This window comes from Natator depressus, chromosome 6 (genome assembly GCF_965152275.1).
Source record: "Natator depressus isolate rNatDep1 chromosome 6, rNatDep2.hap1, whole genome shotgun sequence".
Lineage (NCBI taxonomy): Eukaryota > Metazoa > Chordata > Testudines > Cheloniidae > Natator > Natator depressus.
In genome coordinates, this window is record NC_134239.1 from 5,221,697 (window position 1) to 5,241,622 (window position 19,926).

Sequence of the window (19,926 nt, forward strand, 5' to 3'; positions counted from 1 at the left end):
AACCTCCCCATGTGACCCCCGCATCCACCCCCTCTCTGGTGCTTGGACTAGAGCATATTTTCCAGAAGGACACACCCAGGCTTGCTGTAAAGTTTCCCAGTGATGGAGAAGACACTATATCCTTTGGAAGTTTTCCCAGTGCTTTATTACCCTCCCTTTCAAAAATGTGACCCTGATTTCTAGCCTGAATTTATTTAGCTCCAGCTCATGGCCCTTAGCATTCCCAGGCAGTCAGAGTATAAATCTTGGCCACGGAGGAAGGCTACTGGGAATTCTTTGTCCCATGGTAGCAGCTACAGCCTGCAGCCAGGATTGGGCCCCACTATGCTGGGCACTCTCCGCACACAGCCTGAAAGACAGCACCTGCCACAGAGAGCTCACCATCTAAATAGACAAAGTGTAGAAGTGGAAACAGATGCACACTCTGGGGAAGTGACTTGCCGGCAACCACTGGGAATAGATCCTAGGTCCCCCGAGTCTCATTCCAGTGTCTGATCTACTAACTATCCTGCCTAAATAGAGGCTGTTTCTTGTCCCAATGTAGTCCAAGATACAGGATGTGAAATTGTAGAAGGTGAAGAAGCGCATCTCCCCCGAGGAGAGATGGCCCAATTGTTGCTGCTGGAATTGTTTTGCAAAGACATAGTTTTTGCATTCTGTCCTGTAGACAGTCTTGGGTTCAGTGAGATCTCTTGAAGAGTTCCACAAGCAAGACCTACTGCTCAGAATTCACTGCTCTTTGTCCCAAGTTCATGTTGTTGCTCTCTTTTCTGATTGGTCTATTATCATTGATTACAGACTTCGTGCATATTTTGGCCAGGTCATCTTGACTTAATACTTCATATAAGGACTTTAGGGAAATTTCCCTTTGCTTTTCTCTTAAATTGTCTTTGGCCGCACTTTTTGTTTGTTTGCCTTCAGCTTAATTGTCATATGAAACACATACACACACACACACACACACACACACAACTTGTATAAAAGTCATAAACAAGTTTATCCAACAACAAGGGGCTCTAAAGCAGAGCTTTATTTCTGTCAGTCATGCTGGGTAAAGCCAGTGTCACAACATATGCATCAGACTTGTACCAATTGTCAGTAAGTAGGAATTTGAATTGGGTCAGGAATTAGGAATTGAGTCTCCCTATGTAGCGTTGGAAAGAAATATTTACATGGCCAAATTTTCAAAAATTGTGTGTCTACACTTAGGCCCCTAAATCAATATTTAGACAATTTAAGAGTGAGAGTTTGAAAGGTGCAAATGGTAGTTAGAGCTAATTGAAAGTCAGTGGAAGTTGGGTGCCCATTTTCAGATATGCCAAGCACCCAGAAGCTTCTACCGACATCGAAAGGAGACTTTAGGTGCTCAGCAGTCTTGGAGATACATATTTAGGCCCAAATATGAGCAAATATTTAGCAACCCAACTTGAGGTGCCCATTTTTGAAGATCTTAACCCTGTGATCTGGTTTCCAAAGATTAGTTGCGCTTTTGCAAATCAGGCCAGCACTATGATAAAAATATTACCAAACCTCTTTGCACCTGACAAAAGATTATATGACAACATAGGCGGAAGCAAATAGAAAAATGGAGTACCCATCCTGTGGGAAACTCTGAAATTTCAATGTTTGTTTTCATCCGGGTTTTTAGTATTTGGCAATTATTGTTCATAATGTGACATTTTGACATTCCAACTGGAAAAGTTTCATTTTTGTTTGTTGAGGTGTATTGAAGTGTTTCCTTTAGGTCAGCTCAGTATTCACCAGCATCTGCTTGAGTAGCTGCCGTGCCTTCGGGGAGTTGTAGTTCCGTGTTTCGTGCCCCCAGTCCTTCCTTTGAGCAGGGCTACCATAACTGATTTAATTTCCACTGATGCATCATATTCCTTCCCCCTGGTGAGGTGCCGTAGTGTATCATAGGAATTCTATGAACACAGTGCATCATGGGAAATGTGGTTCAACCAGGAACTCCAACCCAAGGGAAGAATAAGGTCATGAGGCACTCAAACTACAACTTCCATAAGGGATCGCAGCAGCTTCGGTGGATGCAGAAGTTAATGTAGAAATGATCCAAAATAAAAGATTTAGTTTAGATTTCTCACACCAGAAAATCAAAACTATTCTTCAAAATCAACATTTTTCTGACATACAATCTCCACTTTTGTGGAAAGTAGTAGCTAAAAAAATCAATTATGCCAAAACTAGTTGTGTATTCCAGTTTCCACAGAATGATGTACAACAATTTTTAGAGTTCTATCCTAGTAACTCCCTTCACGAGGTGCTGTACGAACAGACAGGGAAAGACAGTCTTTGCTCCAAGGAGCTTGCAGTATTTTTTTTCCGTTGAATCACATTTGCTATTGAAGAAAAAAAATTCATGACCAACCTTGATATAAATATTGATCTATTTCAGTTTTTCCAGTGCTTGATCATGGTCGTATGTATACCTTTCAGAAATGTTTTTTTTTTTAAAGAGAAGTGTTGAATAAGCAGTGTGGACCATGTAAAAAAAAAACAAACAGTCTCTCCATGCCGACTTGCAGTTAGATGGGTTTTTTTTAAATCAGGTTCTAAACAATATTTTAGGGAATATTTTTCTTCTTATGGTTTATGTGAGAGCATCCTTCACGTCCTTGTTCCTCAGGCTGTAGATCAGGGAGTTCAACATGGGGATCACCAGAGAAAACATATACATACAAATGATTGCAAAGTACTTAAATGAGGTTTGTAGCAGTGATGGAATAGACTTGTAAAGTCTCTCTGGTGACTTCCAAAAGATTGAAAAGTCTTTAGTCCATAGGTCAAGATGCTCCTTTTAGTTGTAAATCCACAATCCAGAGAATCAGAGCAGGAAAGAGGCAAAAAGGAGGTGTCTCTGGGGTCTTTTATACCTGTTGCCATGTGCATGGAAATTTATTATCCCAAACAAAGCCCACAGCACCTGTATATGGAAAGTTACTGGCCCAAGATGAAGTCCAGGGTCATATGAGCATGTCACATGCCCCTACATGTTTTGCTGAATCAGAGGGGATTGCCATTGGTTCTTCGCTGTCTGAGGCATTTTCAGGAAGAGCTATCTAGACAGGATGAGTTTCTTCAATGGCCCATTATGAGAGTGGAGTGTCCTTGGTAGGCCACCAACACACAGAATTGACAGTAGGGCTAGGCACCTATCTGGAGGGGGTGTCCCCCAGGAATACAGTGCAGGTTTAAGATACAAGTCCATGGCTGATATTCATAATTTCAGATACAAAGAGGATACATGCTTATAAGCAGGATAATTTTATTTACCAAATCATAACTTTTTTTCCACTGACAGCTTTTGTACAAGATTTGTTGCAATTGTATAACAGTGGTAACCACAATGATACAAATGGTCATCTTTCTTATATGCACCATCACACTGGTGTTCCTGGGTAAGGAGGTTTCCTGCTCACCAGGTACTGGACTTGACACAGAACTAACCAAACATCCATTAGCTAATGATTGGTTTGGGGGGTTACCAGCGTGGTCTTGTTCTAAGCCACTGGCCAAGGGGTGAATGGTTCCACATAGAATTCACCGGTTCGAGAAGCATCCAGTCTCCTGACGCAGCCTGAAATGGAAGGAATGACTCTCGGGAGAAAGACTCCACTCCGAGACCCACTCTCCAGAGACATCCAGCTCTTCGACCTTTTACTGGCTTGGAGGCTAACTCTGCTTAATGCAAACTATGAAGTTGTGGAAGTGGAGAATATCTCTGTGCTACTGTAAATGCTTTCTTTGAAAAGCGTACTGTGGAAATCACTTGTTATTGGCATACCTGATTACTATGTTACACCTCAACTACTGTTTGCCATGATGTCTTTCATTTTTCTGTGTCCACACTTTTACATTTCCTACCATGGAGAGTTCAGCAGCCCTCCTGTGCTCACAGCTTCTGCAGAATATTACACACACACACACACACTGTGCTCCTTCATGGACACTTTATTTTTTCTTCTTGATGTTTCCCCTCCTCTAAAATCAAAGGTGGAAATTTAAAATGTCCAAGTTTGGTTTGGAAAAACGTCAAAAACTTTGAAGGCCCAGATTTGTTTTTTTTCTGAACATTTGAAAGCATTAGAAAATAAATGCTCTCAAGGGCTTACAGTATTACGTTACCGGGCCAAACCCTAGAGGCAGTGGCTTGCAAAGGCAAAAGTTGAGTGAGCTTTTTTCAGACTCACAGTGAGATTCCCATGAATTCAGACATCTAATAAGTAATGGTCAGATTGTGGATCGGAGCCATGAGGCATGCTTTGAGGTGTCATGGAGGGTCTGTGCTGCAGAGAATACCACACCAGGAATTCTGGATCACTCAGCTAGAATTTCCCCTGGGGTTCTTGGAGAGACACAGCAGAAGCTCCATCACCCTTTGGACAGATACAGTGTGTGTGATGGTATGCTAGATGGGGAGGGCTCTGAGTTACTACACAGAATTCTTTCCCAGGTGTCTGGCTTGTGGGTCTTGCCCAAATACTTAGGGTCTAACTGATTGCCAGTTTGCGGTCAGGAAGGATAAACTATGCATCCCCTAAATATTCTGCCTCTTGACTCCTTTCCTTGCTTTGCCTTGGCTCTTGCAATAATTTGCTCTGTTTATCTCATTCAAATTCTATGTACCTTCCTCATTACAATATTATCTGAGCACTTTACAGTCTTTCATCTATGTACTCTCACAGGATCCCTGTGAGGTAGGGAAGTGCTATTATGCCCATTTTACAGTTGAGGAATCGAAGTACAGCGAGACTAAAGGCCTGTCTACATAGGGACATCCAGAACAGTTAATCTGGATTAACTAAAGGCATGAATTTAAAGTGGATTTGTGGAGAAAAAAAGAAGTAGATAAATTCATGGAGGATGGGTCAATCAGTGACTATTAGTCAAGATGGTCAGGGATGCAACCCCATGCTCTGGTTGTCCCTAAACCTCCAAGTGCTAGAAGCAGGGACTGGATGACAAGGAATCACTTGAAATTGCCCTGTGATCCTGTGATTCAATCCTATGATCTGAAACCTTCCTTTAGCATTCTTTAAACATCACTGTTTTTCCCCACTCAGACATGTGAAAGCTGGATCCCTGGCTGGTCTCCGTCAGCATAACCTTATTGATGCCAATGGACCAGGTGTAAATAAGAAATGCTCTATTCAAGTTAATTGCCCAGATCTCCTGCTAATGTACATTGGCCATAAAAACTATGTAATTCAAAGGGGCCAGATTTTCAGCTAAATGAAATAATATGCTTTTATAGTGGTTGGGAACTGTCACTATCAGATGCACTAATTCAGTGTATTTCACAAGCATCTGTTTTAATCTTCAAGCTACCAACATCACACAAAGACACTGCCCGGGAAGGAAAAGGTTTAAGAATCTTTGAAATAGTGGCACAACAGAGCAAACATCAGGCTTTATCACCTTAAAGTTAGCAACACACCACAAGATGGCCCTGTCTACAAAATCCTTATGTCTTTAGGCTAGAAACACCACAAAGGCCTAGTTTCAGAGTAGCAGCTGTGTTAGTCTGTATCCGCAAAAAGAAAAGGAGGACTTGGGGCACCTGTGAGACTAACAAATGTATTTGAGCAGAAGCTTTCGTGAGCTACAGCTCACTTCATCGGATGCAAAGGCCTAGTAGCTGTTTGGTTAGTCTCATGACCCAACACATCTTTTTGTGCATAAATTCCTGGAGAGGCTTGAGGCTAACTATGTTGCACAGGCATAAAGTCAAATAATCTTTAGGATTAAATAATAAGTCTCAAAATAATAAATCTCAATATTGTTTAGACTATCAACACCTCACAGAACCTGCTGTGCAGATGTAAGGCCTAATATAATTTTGGGGCTAACCACCTCAAACAGGGAATACCCTGTGGGCATAAATCCTATGTCCTGGGACTAGCAACAGCACATTAACCTTGTATTATTGGCAGGGGACCTGATATATCATGTTCATTGGAGCTCTACCCCTTCCATTTCACCCCAGTTACAGACATTTTGAGGCCCTCCCTGAGCTTGAGGCCTTGGTTCAATTGTTCTCCCTCCCTGCCCACCTACATCAGCCTTGATCATATGTCATGTATTTTCCTGCATTCTGTCATGTATTCGGCTTTGCGTGGGGTACTGCCTCCTAGTGGCTGCTCGCAGACTGACATTGATTGTGTCGGTCATCAGCATCACAGGGATTGTCTGCACGAAGACTGGCGCCACTTTTAGCTAATAACATAGGCGCAGCCTAGGAAATTTCCTACCTTGTAATCTGTGGCCAAATTGCAGTGCACCAAAGGGCCAGAGAATGGAGCTACACTGATTGACACCAGCTGAGGATCTGGCCCAGGCCGTGCAGCGTAAGCCTGTGCCTGACAGTCCTGGTCTAGCCACGGCACGGAGGAACTTTATTGCCGGCACAAAGATTCTTAAGTTTGGGGAGAGTCATGACATTCAAACAGTGACAACAGGCTTAAGGCATAGTACAATCTGTGCTGGCAAACAGAAATGGATTAAGGTCTCCTGGGGCCCTAAGCCAGAGCAAGTGGGGGAGGCCCCAGCACCAAAAACAATGCCCCACCCCTTCCTCCTAAAGTCCCACTCATGGTCCCACCCCATTCTGCTCCTTCTGCCTGAGGCCCCTCCCATGTCCCCGCCCTATTCTGCCCCTTCCTCCATGGCCCTGCCCCCTGCTGGCTCCTTTCTGCTTCAGCCCCGAGACCTGAGAAGCTCTCTGCCCCAACCACAGCCTCAGGGCCACCACAGGTAGTGAGAGCTCCTCCAGCCCTGGGGTGACGGTGGGGGCAGACTTTTCCAGGGGCCGTAAATTGGCTGGGGCCCCTAGGCATGAGCTACGCGGTAATCCCTCACTGCTTGCAACAACAAAGTCATTGCATTGCAGTGTTATGTCTTAGAAGTATTGGACTTGCAACACTGAAGACATTCCATGCGGTGTTGTTCACAGATGTAATCCTTGGGCTCACAAGACCATATAGCCTGGATCGAAGAATTCATATTGATAGGCAATTAAAAACTAAATATACCATCATCATTATTCATAGCTACTAGAGAAATGACTCATGGATTAATTCACCCTTTGGACTCATTTCTTCTGTCCTTTTTATCTTCTTATCGAGTGAACACTTATATTAGCATTTCTGATGGTGCCTAATAATATTTTTTTGTTTCAAAGAAATCTACAAATAATTATATGTTTAACATATTGGTTTAATTTGTCAAACAAGTATACAAAATTTGAGGTCATATCCAATTTTTATGCATGGGGAGAATGAAAAAACTGATACCAACAAAATGTCGAAATAAATTCTTACAATTTTTGTAGCAACATATTAATGTATTAATATTGGTATTTGTTATGATCTTGCAGTACTGTGGTGTAAGATGGTTCTTCTCGGGAAAGGTTCCTGCCGTTATTGTACATCAAAATATTTCTGTTAGCGGGTCTGATCTTAATCCCATTTAAGTCAGTAGCAAAGCTCCCATAGAATTTAAATAGGGGAGGATTGGATGCCTTTCTTGGATGGTGCTAAACTTTTTGTAATGTCCTATTATCTGGTTTTTGTACGATTCGTATATAATGAAATATAACATGGTATTTGAACTGTTGTTTCCTAATACTTATAATTTGTGATATTAAAATGGTAAAAAAGAAATTTCCCCTCTCTGGTTTCTCTACATGATCACAATAATGAATAGCTATTAAATGAATACTTAATCACTTCACTCTTTGGACCCAAATCTGCTCTCTGCTCTTAATTCCCTTTCATTTAAGTGTAATCATTTCCAGAATAAGATATAGTGGTAGACTTAAAATGTTCCTTTTGGCTGAATCAATGTTATAAGTTTAAGCAGTAATATCCCAATTAAATTGTAAGGTCTATCTCCCAAACCATTACTCTCTCTGTAAATGGAAGGAACTTTTTCAGTGCTCCTACTGTACTACTTCATGTGAGACTCAGGTCTGATATATTTCCCTGTGGAACTTACTATCATAAGATATCATTGAGGCACGATTTAAAAAAGGAAGGGATATTTTATGGGTAAAACAATATCCAGATTTATAATAAAGGTTAAAAAAAAATACGAGGAGTATTTGTGGCACCTTCGAGACTAACAAATTTATTTGGGCATAAGCTTTCAGGGACAGATATAAACCATATTCATTAGAGCAGAAAACAACCTCTAACCAGTGGGTGTTAGGAAGAAACTTTCTACAAACAAGTTCTCACATTGCGAGAGGGATGGGCAATGGGAAGAAGGTTATCCTGACCCGATAGATATTTTGTGGACGTTCTAGCCAGAATGTAGGTAATGGCCCCTGCTGTGAGTCATCAAAGCATGCAAGGACATGTGATCAGCTCATATGACACTGGTCTCCATCTTGTGCCTGTACTTTTCCACTAACTGTCCTGGGGGCTTTGTTTGGGACAATGAAGTTCCTCCACACTTCAGAAGCTATAAAAGGGGGAAGTGACATCATCACTTGGCTTCACTCCCCCCACAACTGAACACCTGGAAAGATGGCTAGAGGACAAAGACTTTGACTGGGGAAATAGCCCCAGGCAGGAAAGGAGGAATTCCAGTCTGTGTGTGGAAGATTGTTAAGCTGTTTGTCCCATCACGGTGAGACACTTCTTGATTCAAATCCTGTCTAGGTTTTTGAACTTAGATTGTGATTTTGTTTTATTTCTTAGGTAATCTACTTTGATCTGTACCTTATTACTTATAATCACTTCAAATCTGTCTTTCAGTAGTTAAAAACCTGTTTTATGTTTTTTTTTACCTAAAACAGGGTATTGTTTGAAGTGTAAAGGGAAATCTGCTGGTGCATTGTCCTCTCCACATTGAGGGAGGGTGGATGGGGTAATAACTTACACTGGTCAGGCTTCTGACCAGGGCAGGACAATACAGGGCTGGGGTCCTAGGCTGGGGAGCAAGAGGGAACTGACTGAAGCCTATTGTTGGTTCATAGCAGCTGGCAAAAGCATTCATGTAACTCAGTTGGATGTGTCCCTGCCTGTGAATGTTTGTGTCAGTGCAAGACCTGTTGCATTATTACAATATGAAAGGGAGCTCGGGTTGGTAAGACAGAGAGCTTAGCGGTGCCCCAGTTCCAGGTTGCACCCTGGGAACACCTGTCACAATCATGCCTCATGGATTAGGGACCCCAGTGCTCATGAAGAAGCAGGATAAACTCTGATGCTGATAGCAACTGGATGCTGATGGAAATGCTTTGGAGGCAGGATGCAAATGTGTTCCTGTTTGATATAGGTCTAAAAAATTGGAGTTCTATCTCTCTGCCCATCATCTTTTGTTTTCTTTTAACATCTTCTACCCTTTCTAATTTTGTATTGATTTTTCCTCGTTTGAGTAAAACAATTAATTTTTGGGGGGTATTTTATTCAGTTGAAAGGTCAGGAATTATATGCTGATGCAGACCAACTTGGGATTTAGTTTTCACACAGCTGAGTGGGGAAAAACAGTCATGTTTAAAGAATGCTAATATGTTTTCCCTCAAATCTTCTCTTTTTGAAAATGAATGAATGATGTTTTGTTTTAAACTTGTACAGAATGTTTTGAGGGAACATTCTTACATTTTCTGGGCAAAAAAAGGATCACCTCTGAAGCTTCTTCCTACAAAATCCCATAAGAACAGAAGAAACATAAGAATGACCATATTGGGTAAGACCAGTGGTCCATCTAGCCCAGTATTCTGTCTTCTGACAGTGGCCAATGCCAGGTGCTTCAGTGGGAATGTACAGAACAGGTAATCATTAAGGGATCCATCCCGTCGCCCATCCCTCTCTCAATGTGACTGATTTTCCATTGCCTTGCAGCCTGTATAGTCTTGTACACCTTTGCATCATAAGACCCTGATCCAAAGCCCACTGAATTCAGTGGAAGGATTCCTATTTACTTCAGCAGAGTTTGGATCAGCACCTCATATGGCACAGTTGGTAGTGACAGCAGAAGATGCTCAGCAGTGCAGAATCAGGCACCTTGGAACTAGAACTGGTAAAAACAGAAATGTAAAACAATTTGATTCAACATTTCAAAGTTTGGGTTTGTAGGTTTCAATACACACTCGTTTTAAATGTTTGGAAAGGTATTTTTCTTTTAGCTGTTTCTGTTTTCCTGCTTTCCTCTTTTCTTCATCCCTCTTCTGAAAGTAAAAAGGAAAGACAAAGGGGGTGGAGGGAAGGTGCGGGGGGGGGGGAGAAGAAACCAGGGAAACACTGAAATAAAAAAAATTGGCAAGCAATACTGAAAAAAGATACCATTGAACATTTTGAAAGTGGACACATTTTTAGTGAAAATTATTAGTTTAGGAATATAAAATGGCTATTTTTGACTAAAAAAGATTTTCATCTTTAAAAATGTCTGCCACCTCTAATGGCAAACTTTTCTCCTCCAAGAATGAGTCAGAGAGAGAGAAAAAGTTTTCAAAAAACTCCCAGTTTCGCAGTGGGATATGATCTGAGCATACTTGGTGTAGATATTAGTGAGAGACAATAAACACTGAGAGCCATGATGACATTTTTACTAAGTGACTTTTCAAAGAGCTGACTACTTCTTAAAGTGAACATGATGCGAGTGACAGGTGTCTGATGGATAGCTCTGGAGACTGAAGACTGCTCTCGATCACCCACATCAGCCACACTGTGGGCAGCTACAATAAAGAGTTACACGCCAGCCAGTTCCAACTCATGTGCCTCAATGCTGACCTAGAAGCAACATCTCCAGGGGATGACAGGAGCATTCAGTCTCTGCGGCCTAGTCACTCTTTGCTTTCTCTGCTGAAGTTGCCAACAAGGTACCAATAAGCACTAATTGCAATGGTGGAATTTGTGATGTGGGCAGAGCTGGTCAAACATTTTCCATCAAAATTATTTTTTATGAAATATTAGCCTTTCAGCTAAATGGATTTTTTTTTTGTCATCTGAAACCTGAATTCCTGAGAGCCCACATATTTTTGGATTTGATTTGAAAACTAAAAGCCTGGGTCTGTGTGGAAGTTGGCTAGTGTGTCTGGCTCAACAAGACAGGGTTCGGAGACCCAGGCTGGCAGGGGAAATGGGCTCAGAGGTAATTTCAGCACATGAGGTGACAGTTCCAATGAGGGTCTCTGTGACCGAACCCGGCACACTATGGACTTGAGTTTCCTGCATTTCCTGTGATGCTTCCAAAATTTGGTCCACTGATCTCTGTTGTGGCCTGCAGACCCTGTTGGAATACAAACAAATTAAAAATAATAACAATATAAAAATGAACAAAACTATCACGGGCTCTCTGAAATTATTCTGTAATGGGCTGGGAATTGAATTCACCTGTTTCCACTCCTCACCACTAAACCAGTACTGAATTAAACAGATTCAAGAATTGGTTAGGAGTTTATTCATTGCTCTCCTCAGGGCTTCCTTCACCTCCGTGTTCCTCAGGCTGAAGATGAGGGGGTTCAACATGGGGATCAGCTACGTGTAAAACACTGAGGCCACTTTGTCTGTATCCATGGAATAGCTGGAGGGGGGACGTAAATACATGAAGAGGAGGGTGCCATAAAACAGGACCACAGAGGTCAAATGGAAAGTACAGGTGAAGAAGACTCTGCACGGGCCCTTGGCGGAGCGGATCTGCAGGATGGTGGAGGTGATATAGACATAGGAGAGGAGGACAGTCACAAAGCTGCTCAACGTAATGCAGCTCATGAAAGCAAACATCACAATCTCATTGATGTGGGTGTCAGAACAGGAGAGCAACAGCAGCGCAGGGTCATCACAGAAGAAATGATTGATGATGTTGGAGCTGCAGAATGACAGCCGAAATGTCCAACATGTGTATATCATTGAATCCACCACCCCCACAGCGTACACTCCAGCCACCAGCTGTTTACAAAGCTGCCTGGACATGGTGACCGTATAGAGCAGTGGGTTACAGATGGCCACATAACGGTCATACGCCATCACAGCCATCAAGAGGCACTCAACATCTCCAAAAGCGATAGAGAGATACATTTGCACAGCGCAGGCAGGGTAAGAAATGCTTTTCCTGTCAGCTAAGAAATTCCTGAGGAAATAGTACATGGGGGTGTGGAGTCGGGGATCATTCATGATTAACAAGATCATCCCCCCATTCCCCACCAGGGTAATACTATAAATCATTAGGAAAACCACAAATAGGGGGACCTGCAGCTCGGACGATCTGTCAGTCCTGAGAGAATGAACTCAGTCACCTCCGAGTGATTTCCCTCTTCCATCTCCTCTCAACAGAGATCAGGCAGCTACAGAGATGTGGGCAGGTGGATGGTGCAGAAAACCTGTCCCTGCTCTGTAATGAAGTAAGTGAAGATAAATGGAGATCAGTTTCTTAATGGGCACCAGTACCCACTCAGGGAAGGGCTTAGTCCACAGAGCCAGATGTTCACCGCTGGTCATTCCAGGTGTTCAATAAAATGCAGGCACTGTGCAAATAAAATGACATGCAGGTTAATCATGCCCCGCACAGAAACCCTCCCGTTCACTAATCCAAACAGAAAACAGTGATTTGAGAGAGAATCAGTCTGAGAGATGTGTGAGAGAATCAGTCTGAAGAGATGATTCCTTATCTAAAGAAGGGGTGAGAGTAAAGGAGTGTCCATCTTTCCACCCTCTTTGGGCAAGGGGAGCTCTGTGGCTTGGCATGTCGGTTTGGGGTAAAGATGCGCACTGTGCTAATTCAGCTTTTTGGCATTTACTTGAGCCTGTATGAAAACCCAGAGACAGAATGGGAAGCCCTGGCTTCAGTGACTATGTAATTGCCTATTTTTTCCAACCCAGGAGGTCGTTCCTTTAGCTGAAGGGGTAGGAGTTGGAGCTGAGGCTTTAAGTGCCGGAGGTCCGGAATTCAATGCCTGCTGATCCCCGTGGCTTCTGTCTGTGTGTGTGTGACTGTAATTCAGGACAATAGCACGTACCTGCTGAGAAGAGAGAGAGAGAGAGATGTGGTGGTGTTTTCCCCAACGACAGAAACTGCCAGTTTGGAGCATTCGGGAAATTTTATACTGAGATGTGTGATCTATGGGACACGATTCCTGAAGCAACTGGGAATACCTGAGCTCAGAGAGACACAACACCTAATTAATGCGTTCAGTGAACCAAAGCCATCCTCGCTTAACTGGTGCCCTGGTGATTAATTTGACCTACTCTTTCTACTGTGTTATTCAAGGATGTAATTTCTACCATAGTTACAGAGTATGAGGTTAGGGGTATATTTTATACTGCTCTTTTCAGTGCAAGGTAGGTACTGTGTAGAGCTGATCCACAAAGGTTTTGTTGTTGTTGTTGTTGTTTTTGTTTTTTGTGGAGACCGAAATCTTTTTGGTAAAAACTTAATATTTTCACTCTGAAATACCATGGGGGTGCCTCAGATACCGCACACCACCAATCTCTTCCATGGGCCAGGCTTCTCGGCTGGAATATATATCCCCCAGGATGCATCATGGTCTCTCCTCTTGCTGAACTGCCCTGGAACATCACCTCAGTCCCACAGCCATGGTTTAGGAAGGAGGGGAGTATTTCATGGAAAAAATAGTTGAATGGAAATTCCAATTTCCCATACAAAAAACTTCTCAAGAAAAAAATTCAAACAGCCTTAGCAACAAATTTGGAATCAAAGGAACAGAAAGTCAGATAGAGGTGAAATGTACTAATTGTTCCCATCTGTAGCTGATAGCTTCTCAGTCATTCCTGGTTTCAGAATCATTGTCCTGGTCCCAATAGGTGGCAGCCTGGCTCTGAGAAGCAGCATCTTCATATGTTACCTGCTGCCTGTTCCCACTCAGCAAAGGACATGTATTCCTTAGGTGCTCAGTGGAATGTAAAATCTGCAAGACATGTAAGAATACTCCAGATTATCGAGCTATTTATAGAGTGTGGATCACTCAAGGTATCCTATGTCCTTCCCTTGCTAGGTTACTCCCCAAAGTAGGAGAGACAGGTTCACTCCTTTTTCTTGATGGAGACCACATGATGACCAGAGGAGCTCAGGAGGAGACCACAGCATGCTACGGACTTCTGCAGTTCACAAAACTATCCCTCTTGCATGCGTATTATCTGCACACAGAGCTCAGCTGTAAAATGCTAAATAAATCTATGAGTCAACCAGAAATAGTCATTCTCTCATCTTAATATTAATACAATTTTTGATAATGTATGTGAAGTTATAAGATGACACTGTATCTTGTTATTAATACATGTTCCAAACTGAGGCTGGCAAACTGGTCTGTCTTAAACAAAGAAATGTGTGCTCTGCTTAATTTTGTATCTAAACAGTAAACAAAGTCATCAAGCAGGAAAGGAAACAAAGGAACCCCAAAAAGGTGAGGAAAAAGCAGCAGGAAACATCCTTTTACATAGAGTTTTTGTCTTCCGGTAACCAGGTGGAAATGTTTCTCAAACAGGGGCTAGGACTATAAGAAGAAGGTACAGACATCCCAAGGCACCTCTCTCTCTCTCTCTCTCTCTCTCTCTCTCTCTCTCTCTCTCTCTCTCTCTGCCCATTGATTCACTGCATCTGAAGGGAGAAAGGAAGCAGCCATAGGACTGGGGGAGGGGTCCTGACCTAAGAAGTTTGGTCAGTAAGCCTGCTGAAAGCATGTGGTGAGGAAACTTTTGCTTTGAATTTCACATCATTTGTTAACTTAGGCACAAGTTGCATTCTAGCTCTATTGTTCTTGTAACCATGTCTGACTTCTATGACTCCTAATTTTCACACACTTAAAATCTATATTTGAGTTCAAAAAACTTTGTTTTATTGTTTTATCTAATCCAGTGTGTTTAAATACAAATGTCTGAGAAACGAAGTTGCAGGCATGTTAGTGCTATTAAAGAAATAATGGACAATGTAGCTTGTATTGTCCAGGAGAGGACTGGGCAGCACAGGACGTACATTTCTGGAGGGAAATCGAAGACTGGGGAGCGTGTTGGGGTCCCCCTGCAGTATAACCAAGGGTGGTGAGAGCCTGAATGTCACCCAACTATTCCTGGCCAGGCTGCAGTTACACACACATGCTCAGGGTGTGATTTGCATGCTAGATGGTTGTTTGTGAGTGGCCCAGGTGGAAGCCAATTCAGCAAGTCATTGCAAGGTTGCAGGCAGGTGGGACACAGCTGCTGATTAGTCTGGGTTGGGCCCTGGTGTGTCACAGCCACCAACCTAGGAAATACCCCAGTAACACCAAATCTGTGGTGCTGACTAACAGTAGTGTTCGATTGACATGAAAGGGTGAAGTCACCACAGGCATGGGTCCATGCACTGATCCATGGCTGCAGCTGCACAAGGACGTTTTGGTCATCTCCTCCCCCCAGGGAGATCCATGGCAGGCCCAGTGATGACTCTTCTCTTCTTCACTATGATAGCAGAAATTATCCCCCACGGGTGTTCAGGCTTGCCTGGTATTATCAGCGCTCCAGCGCATATTGGTGCCCCCCTCTCCTAAGTGGTGTCAAGTTGTGAGGTATTGCAGGACTGATTGTAGTAGGAAGAAAAACTGATGATGCAAGTCAGCTATTTTCTTTGGTATAATCCTTGGAGGAGGGGTTACAAAGAATGTACACAAAGTCCTGCTTCCCTGAACAGCAGTAGAAATCACCTACAGCCAACAATCTCTGTATTCAGAAACTCCCAAGTCTGTCACTCCATGTCTTTGCCCAGAAAACACTCTGCCCCTACTTCCTCTAAGAGTCATGCTCATAACTCCTCCTCCTGCCTTTCTGCCTCCTGTGACCCGGAGGTGTCTGGGGCAGTCCTCACTGAAAATGCCAAGGTCAGGGCAGGCTGCAAAAAGGAGGATACTCCCCAAACTGGTGGTTAACATGGAAGATCTCTGCAGCATCTCTGCAGAAAATGCTGCAAAATATCTCCGAGCATGCCAGCTCTGTCCCGATTATTCTTTTCTTAATTTTATTATTTCCTATAATTTAGAGTCAGTGAAACAGAGTTTAGGAATAAAACTGCAAAGCAACATGTCTGCGGGGGGGGGGGGGACAGGATAGGACAAGAAACGATGGACTTCAATTGCAGAAAGGGCGCTTTAAGTTAGACATCAGGAAAAACGTTCCAACAGTGAGAGTGGCTATGCACTAGAATAACTTGCCTAGAAAGGTTGTGGAATCTCCATCCTTGGAGATTTTTAAGAGCAGGTTAGACAAACACCTGTCAGGGATGGTCTAAATAATACTTAGCACTGCCATGAGTGCAGGGGAGTGGAATAGATGACCTCTTGAGGTCCCTTCCAGTTCTATGATTCTATGATCTTAAAAGGAGCCCTGCACTGGGAGGAGGGGGGACACCAGCCTGAGCCGTGGGCTGGGCAAGGGACACGCACCTGCCTCCACTTGACATTCAACTCCACTGTGTCCCCCAACACATTCACACAGATAATGCCCACTAAACACACACACAGTGCCAACCGCACACCAAAGACACACACACAGCCTGACACTGAGCTCGATCTGGGACAGCTGGAATATTTCCAATGAGCCTGAACAAAAAGAACCGAAGGGGATTCTGCTGCCATGGCAGGGAGATAGGACTAGATTTCCCAGCTGGTCTTTTCCATCGGCACCTTCTCTGAGGCCTGGTTTATGCTTAAAAATTAGATCAACAGAGCTCTGTCACACAGGGCAGGGAAACTTTTCACACCCTGTGCGAGGCAGTTAGCTTGTACTGACCCTCAGTGTAATTCTTCCACTGATGTAGCTACTGCCTCCCGGAGATGTGGATTAACTACATCGATGGAAGAACCCTTCCATCACTGTGGAAAGCATCTACACTACGGAACTGCTGCACACCATAGCTGAGTCAATATAATGGCCTTAGTATAAATATTCCCTGAATCGATGGGGGAATTTTCCCCCTTCCTATTAAAGCTATTGCTCTCTCCTTTTCATGTCACTCTTCTCCCTCCCTTGTAAAGCTCTTTCCTTCTTTTGATACGTAAATATGTTCAGAAAAGTAATTCCTTCCTTTCCTTTCTGTGAATGGCTCACTGTCATTTCAATTAAAGGCTGAAATGTTCTGAAACTGACTTGTTTGCCCATGACTCTGTGGTACCTCTTTGTTTTTCCTCCCTTCACTTACAATGAGTTGAGGATGGAAGCAGTACCTTCTCAAAACCCTAAAATCAGAACTGTAAAATCAGTTTTGAATCTTTCCCTGTTTGCTAACCACACCAACGTTACCCTTAATACCTCTGGAGCTGCTTCCTGGGATGACTTTGAGATTTGCTCCCTGGAGCATCTTTGCTCCCAGGACAACAGGTGTGCACAGCACATGCAATTAATGTTGTTGTCGTGTCTTTCCTTGTGGAAATGGAACACAGATGGCCAGAGAATCAGCTGGTCTTGATCGCTGTCTCTCCCGTGAGGCCTTTTGAATATGATATGAAACTGAAGTGACTGTATTCCCCTTCATGTGTTGGTCACTGGTGTTTGTTAGGATATAGATATTCAGGCCTGTCTGTAAAGGCCTATACTATAAGAATTTAGGTGTATTCTTATCACTTGGCTAGTTATAGAGGTATACAAGAAAGAATCAAAATCACTGTCTGCCAGTGTAAGGTCCTTCTCTTACTGTGACAGTCTGAGGCCCTGTTCTTAGGCTAAGGCCTTTGGCTAAGCAACAGAGGCAGCCGTAAGCTGGGAAGCGACCGGTCACCTCCTCACATTCCAAACTAGTCACATTGAAAGAAGGTGCTATTGGGCTGTTAGGAATACAATCCTGTCCTGATTATGCCTATCGCCTCCAGAGAAAGGGAGGGCTTTAAACTAGGTTCACCGGGGGAAGGAGACCAAAGCCCTGAGGTAAGTGGGAAAACGGGATACTGGGAGGAAGCACAGGCAGGAACGTCTGTGAGGGGAGGGCTCCTGCCTCATACTGAGAATGAGGGGCGATCAGCAGATTATCTCAAGTGCTTATATACGAATGCACAAAGCCTTGGAAACAAGCAGGGAGAACTGGAGGTCCTGGTGATGTCAAGGAATTATGACGTGATTGGAATAACAGAGACTTGGTGGGATAACTCACATGACTGGAGTACTGTCATGGATGGTTATAAACTGTTCAGGAAGGACAGGCAGGGCAGAAAAGGTGGGGGAGTAGCACTGTATGTAAGGGAGCAGTATGACTGCTCAGAGCTCTGGTACGAAACTGCAGAAAAACCTGAGTGTCTCTGGATTAAGTTTAGAAGTGTGAGCAACAAGAGTGATGTAGTGGTGGGAGTCTACTATAGACCACCGGACCAGGGGGATGAGGTGGATGAGGCTTTCTTCCAGCAACTCGCAGAAGCTACTAGATCGCACGCCCTGGTTCTCATGGGTGACTTTAATTTTCCTGATATTTGCTGGGAGAGCAATACAGCGGTGCACAGACAATCCAGGAAGTTTTTGGAAAGCGTAGGGGACAATTTCCTGGTGCAAGTGCTAGAGGAGCCAACTAGGGGGGAGCTTTTCTTGACCTGCTGCTCACAAACAGGGAAGAATTAGTGGGGGAAGCAAAAGTGGACGGAAATCTGGGAGGCAGTGACCATGAGTTGGTTGAGTTCAGGATCCTGACACAGGGAAGAAAGGTAAGCAGCAGGATACGGACCCTGGACTTCAGGAAAGCAGACTTCGACTCCCTCAGGGAGCGGATGGGTAGGATCCCCTGGGGGACTAACATGAAGGGGAAAGGAGTCCAGGAGAGCTGGCTGTATTTCAAGGAATCCCTGTTGAGGTTACAGGGGCAAACCATCCCGATGAGTCGAAAGAATAGTAAATATGGCAGGCGACCAGCTTGGCTTAACGGTGAAATCCTAGCGGATCTTAAACATAAAAAAGAAGCTTACAAGAAGTGGAAGGTTGGACATATGACCAGGGAAGAGTATAAAAATATTGCTCGGGAATGTAGGAATGAAATCAGGAGGGCCAAATCGCACCTGGAGCTGCAGCTAGCAAGAGATATTAAGAGTAAGAAGAAGGGTTTCTTCAGGTATGTTGGCAACAAGAAGAAAGCCAAGGAAAGTGTGGGCCCCTTACTGAATGAGGGAGGCAACCTAGTGACAGAGGATGTGGAAAAAGCTAATGTACTCAATGCTTTTTTTGCCTCTGTCTTCACTAACAAGGACAGCTCCCAGACTGCTGCGCTGGGCATCACAACATGGGGAGTAGATGGCCAGCCCTCTGTGGAGAAAGAGGTGGTTAGGGACTATTTAGAAAAGCTGGACGTGCACAAATCCATGGGGCCGGACGAGTTGCATCCGAGAGTGCTAAAGGAATTGGCGGATGTGATTGCAGAGCCATTGGCCATTATCTTTGAAAACTCGTGGCGAATGGGGGAAGTCCCAGATGACTGGAAAAAGGCTAATGTAGTGCCAATCTTTAAAAAAGGGAAGAAGGAGGATCCTGGGAACTACAGGCCAGTCAGCCTCACCTCAGTCCCCGGAAAAATCATGGAGCAGGTCCTCAAGGAATCAATCCTGAAGCACCTACATGAGAGGAAAGTGATCAGGAACAGTCAGCATGGATTCACCAAGGGTAGGTCATGCCTGACTAATCTAATCGCCTTCTATGATGAGATTACTGGTTCTGTGGATGAAGGGAAAGGAGTGGATGTATTGTTTCTTGACTTTAGCAAAGCTTTTGACACGGTCTCCCACAGTATTCTTGTCAGCAAGTTAAAGAAGTATGGGCTGGATGAATGCACTATAAGGTGGATAGAAAGTTGGCTAGATTGTCGGGCTCAACGGGTAGTGATCAATGGCTCCATGTCTAGTTGGCAGCCGGTGTCAAGTGGAGTGCCCCAGGGGTCGGTCCTGGGGCCGGTTTTGTTCAATATCTTCATAAATGATCTGGAGGATGGTGTGGATTGCACTCTCAGCAAATTTGCGGA

The 19,926-nt window shown here is 43.7% G+C and overlaps 1 protein-coding gene across 1 annotated transcript; it reads right to left on the reverse strand.

The window, feature by feature from the left end:
- Positions 1-11,495: 11,495 nt before the first annotated feature.
- Positions 11,496-12,182, reverse strand: LOC141989874 (olfactory receptor 5AS1-like). Its single transcript, XM_074956795.1, has one exon. The coding sequence runs from the start codon at positions 12,180-12,182 to the stop codon at positions 11,496-11,498; it is 687 nt and encodes a 228-aa protein (XP_074812896.1).
- Positions 12,183-19,926: the final 7,744 nt, after the last annotated feature.

Excerpts from the sequence above, each read along its gene's own strand:
- LOC141989874 (XM_074956795.1), bottom strand. The coding sequence starts at position 12,182 with ATGATTTATAGTATTACCCTGGTGGGGAATGGGGGGATGATCTTGTTA.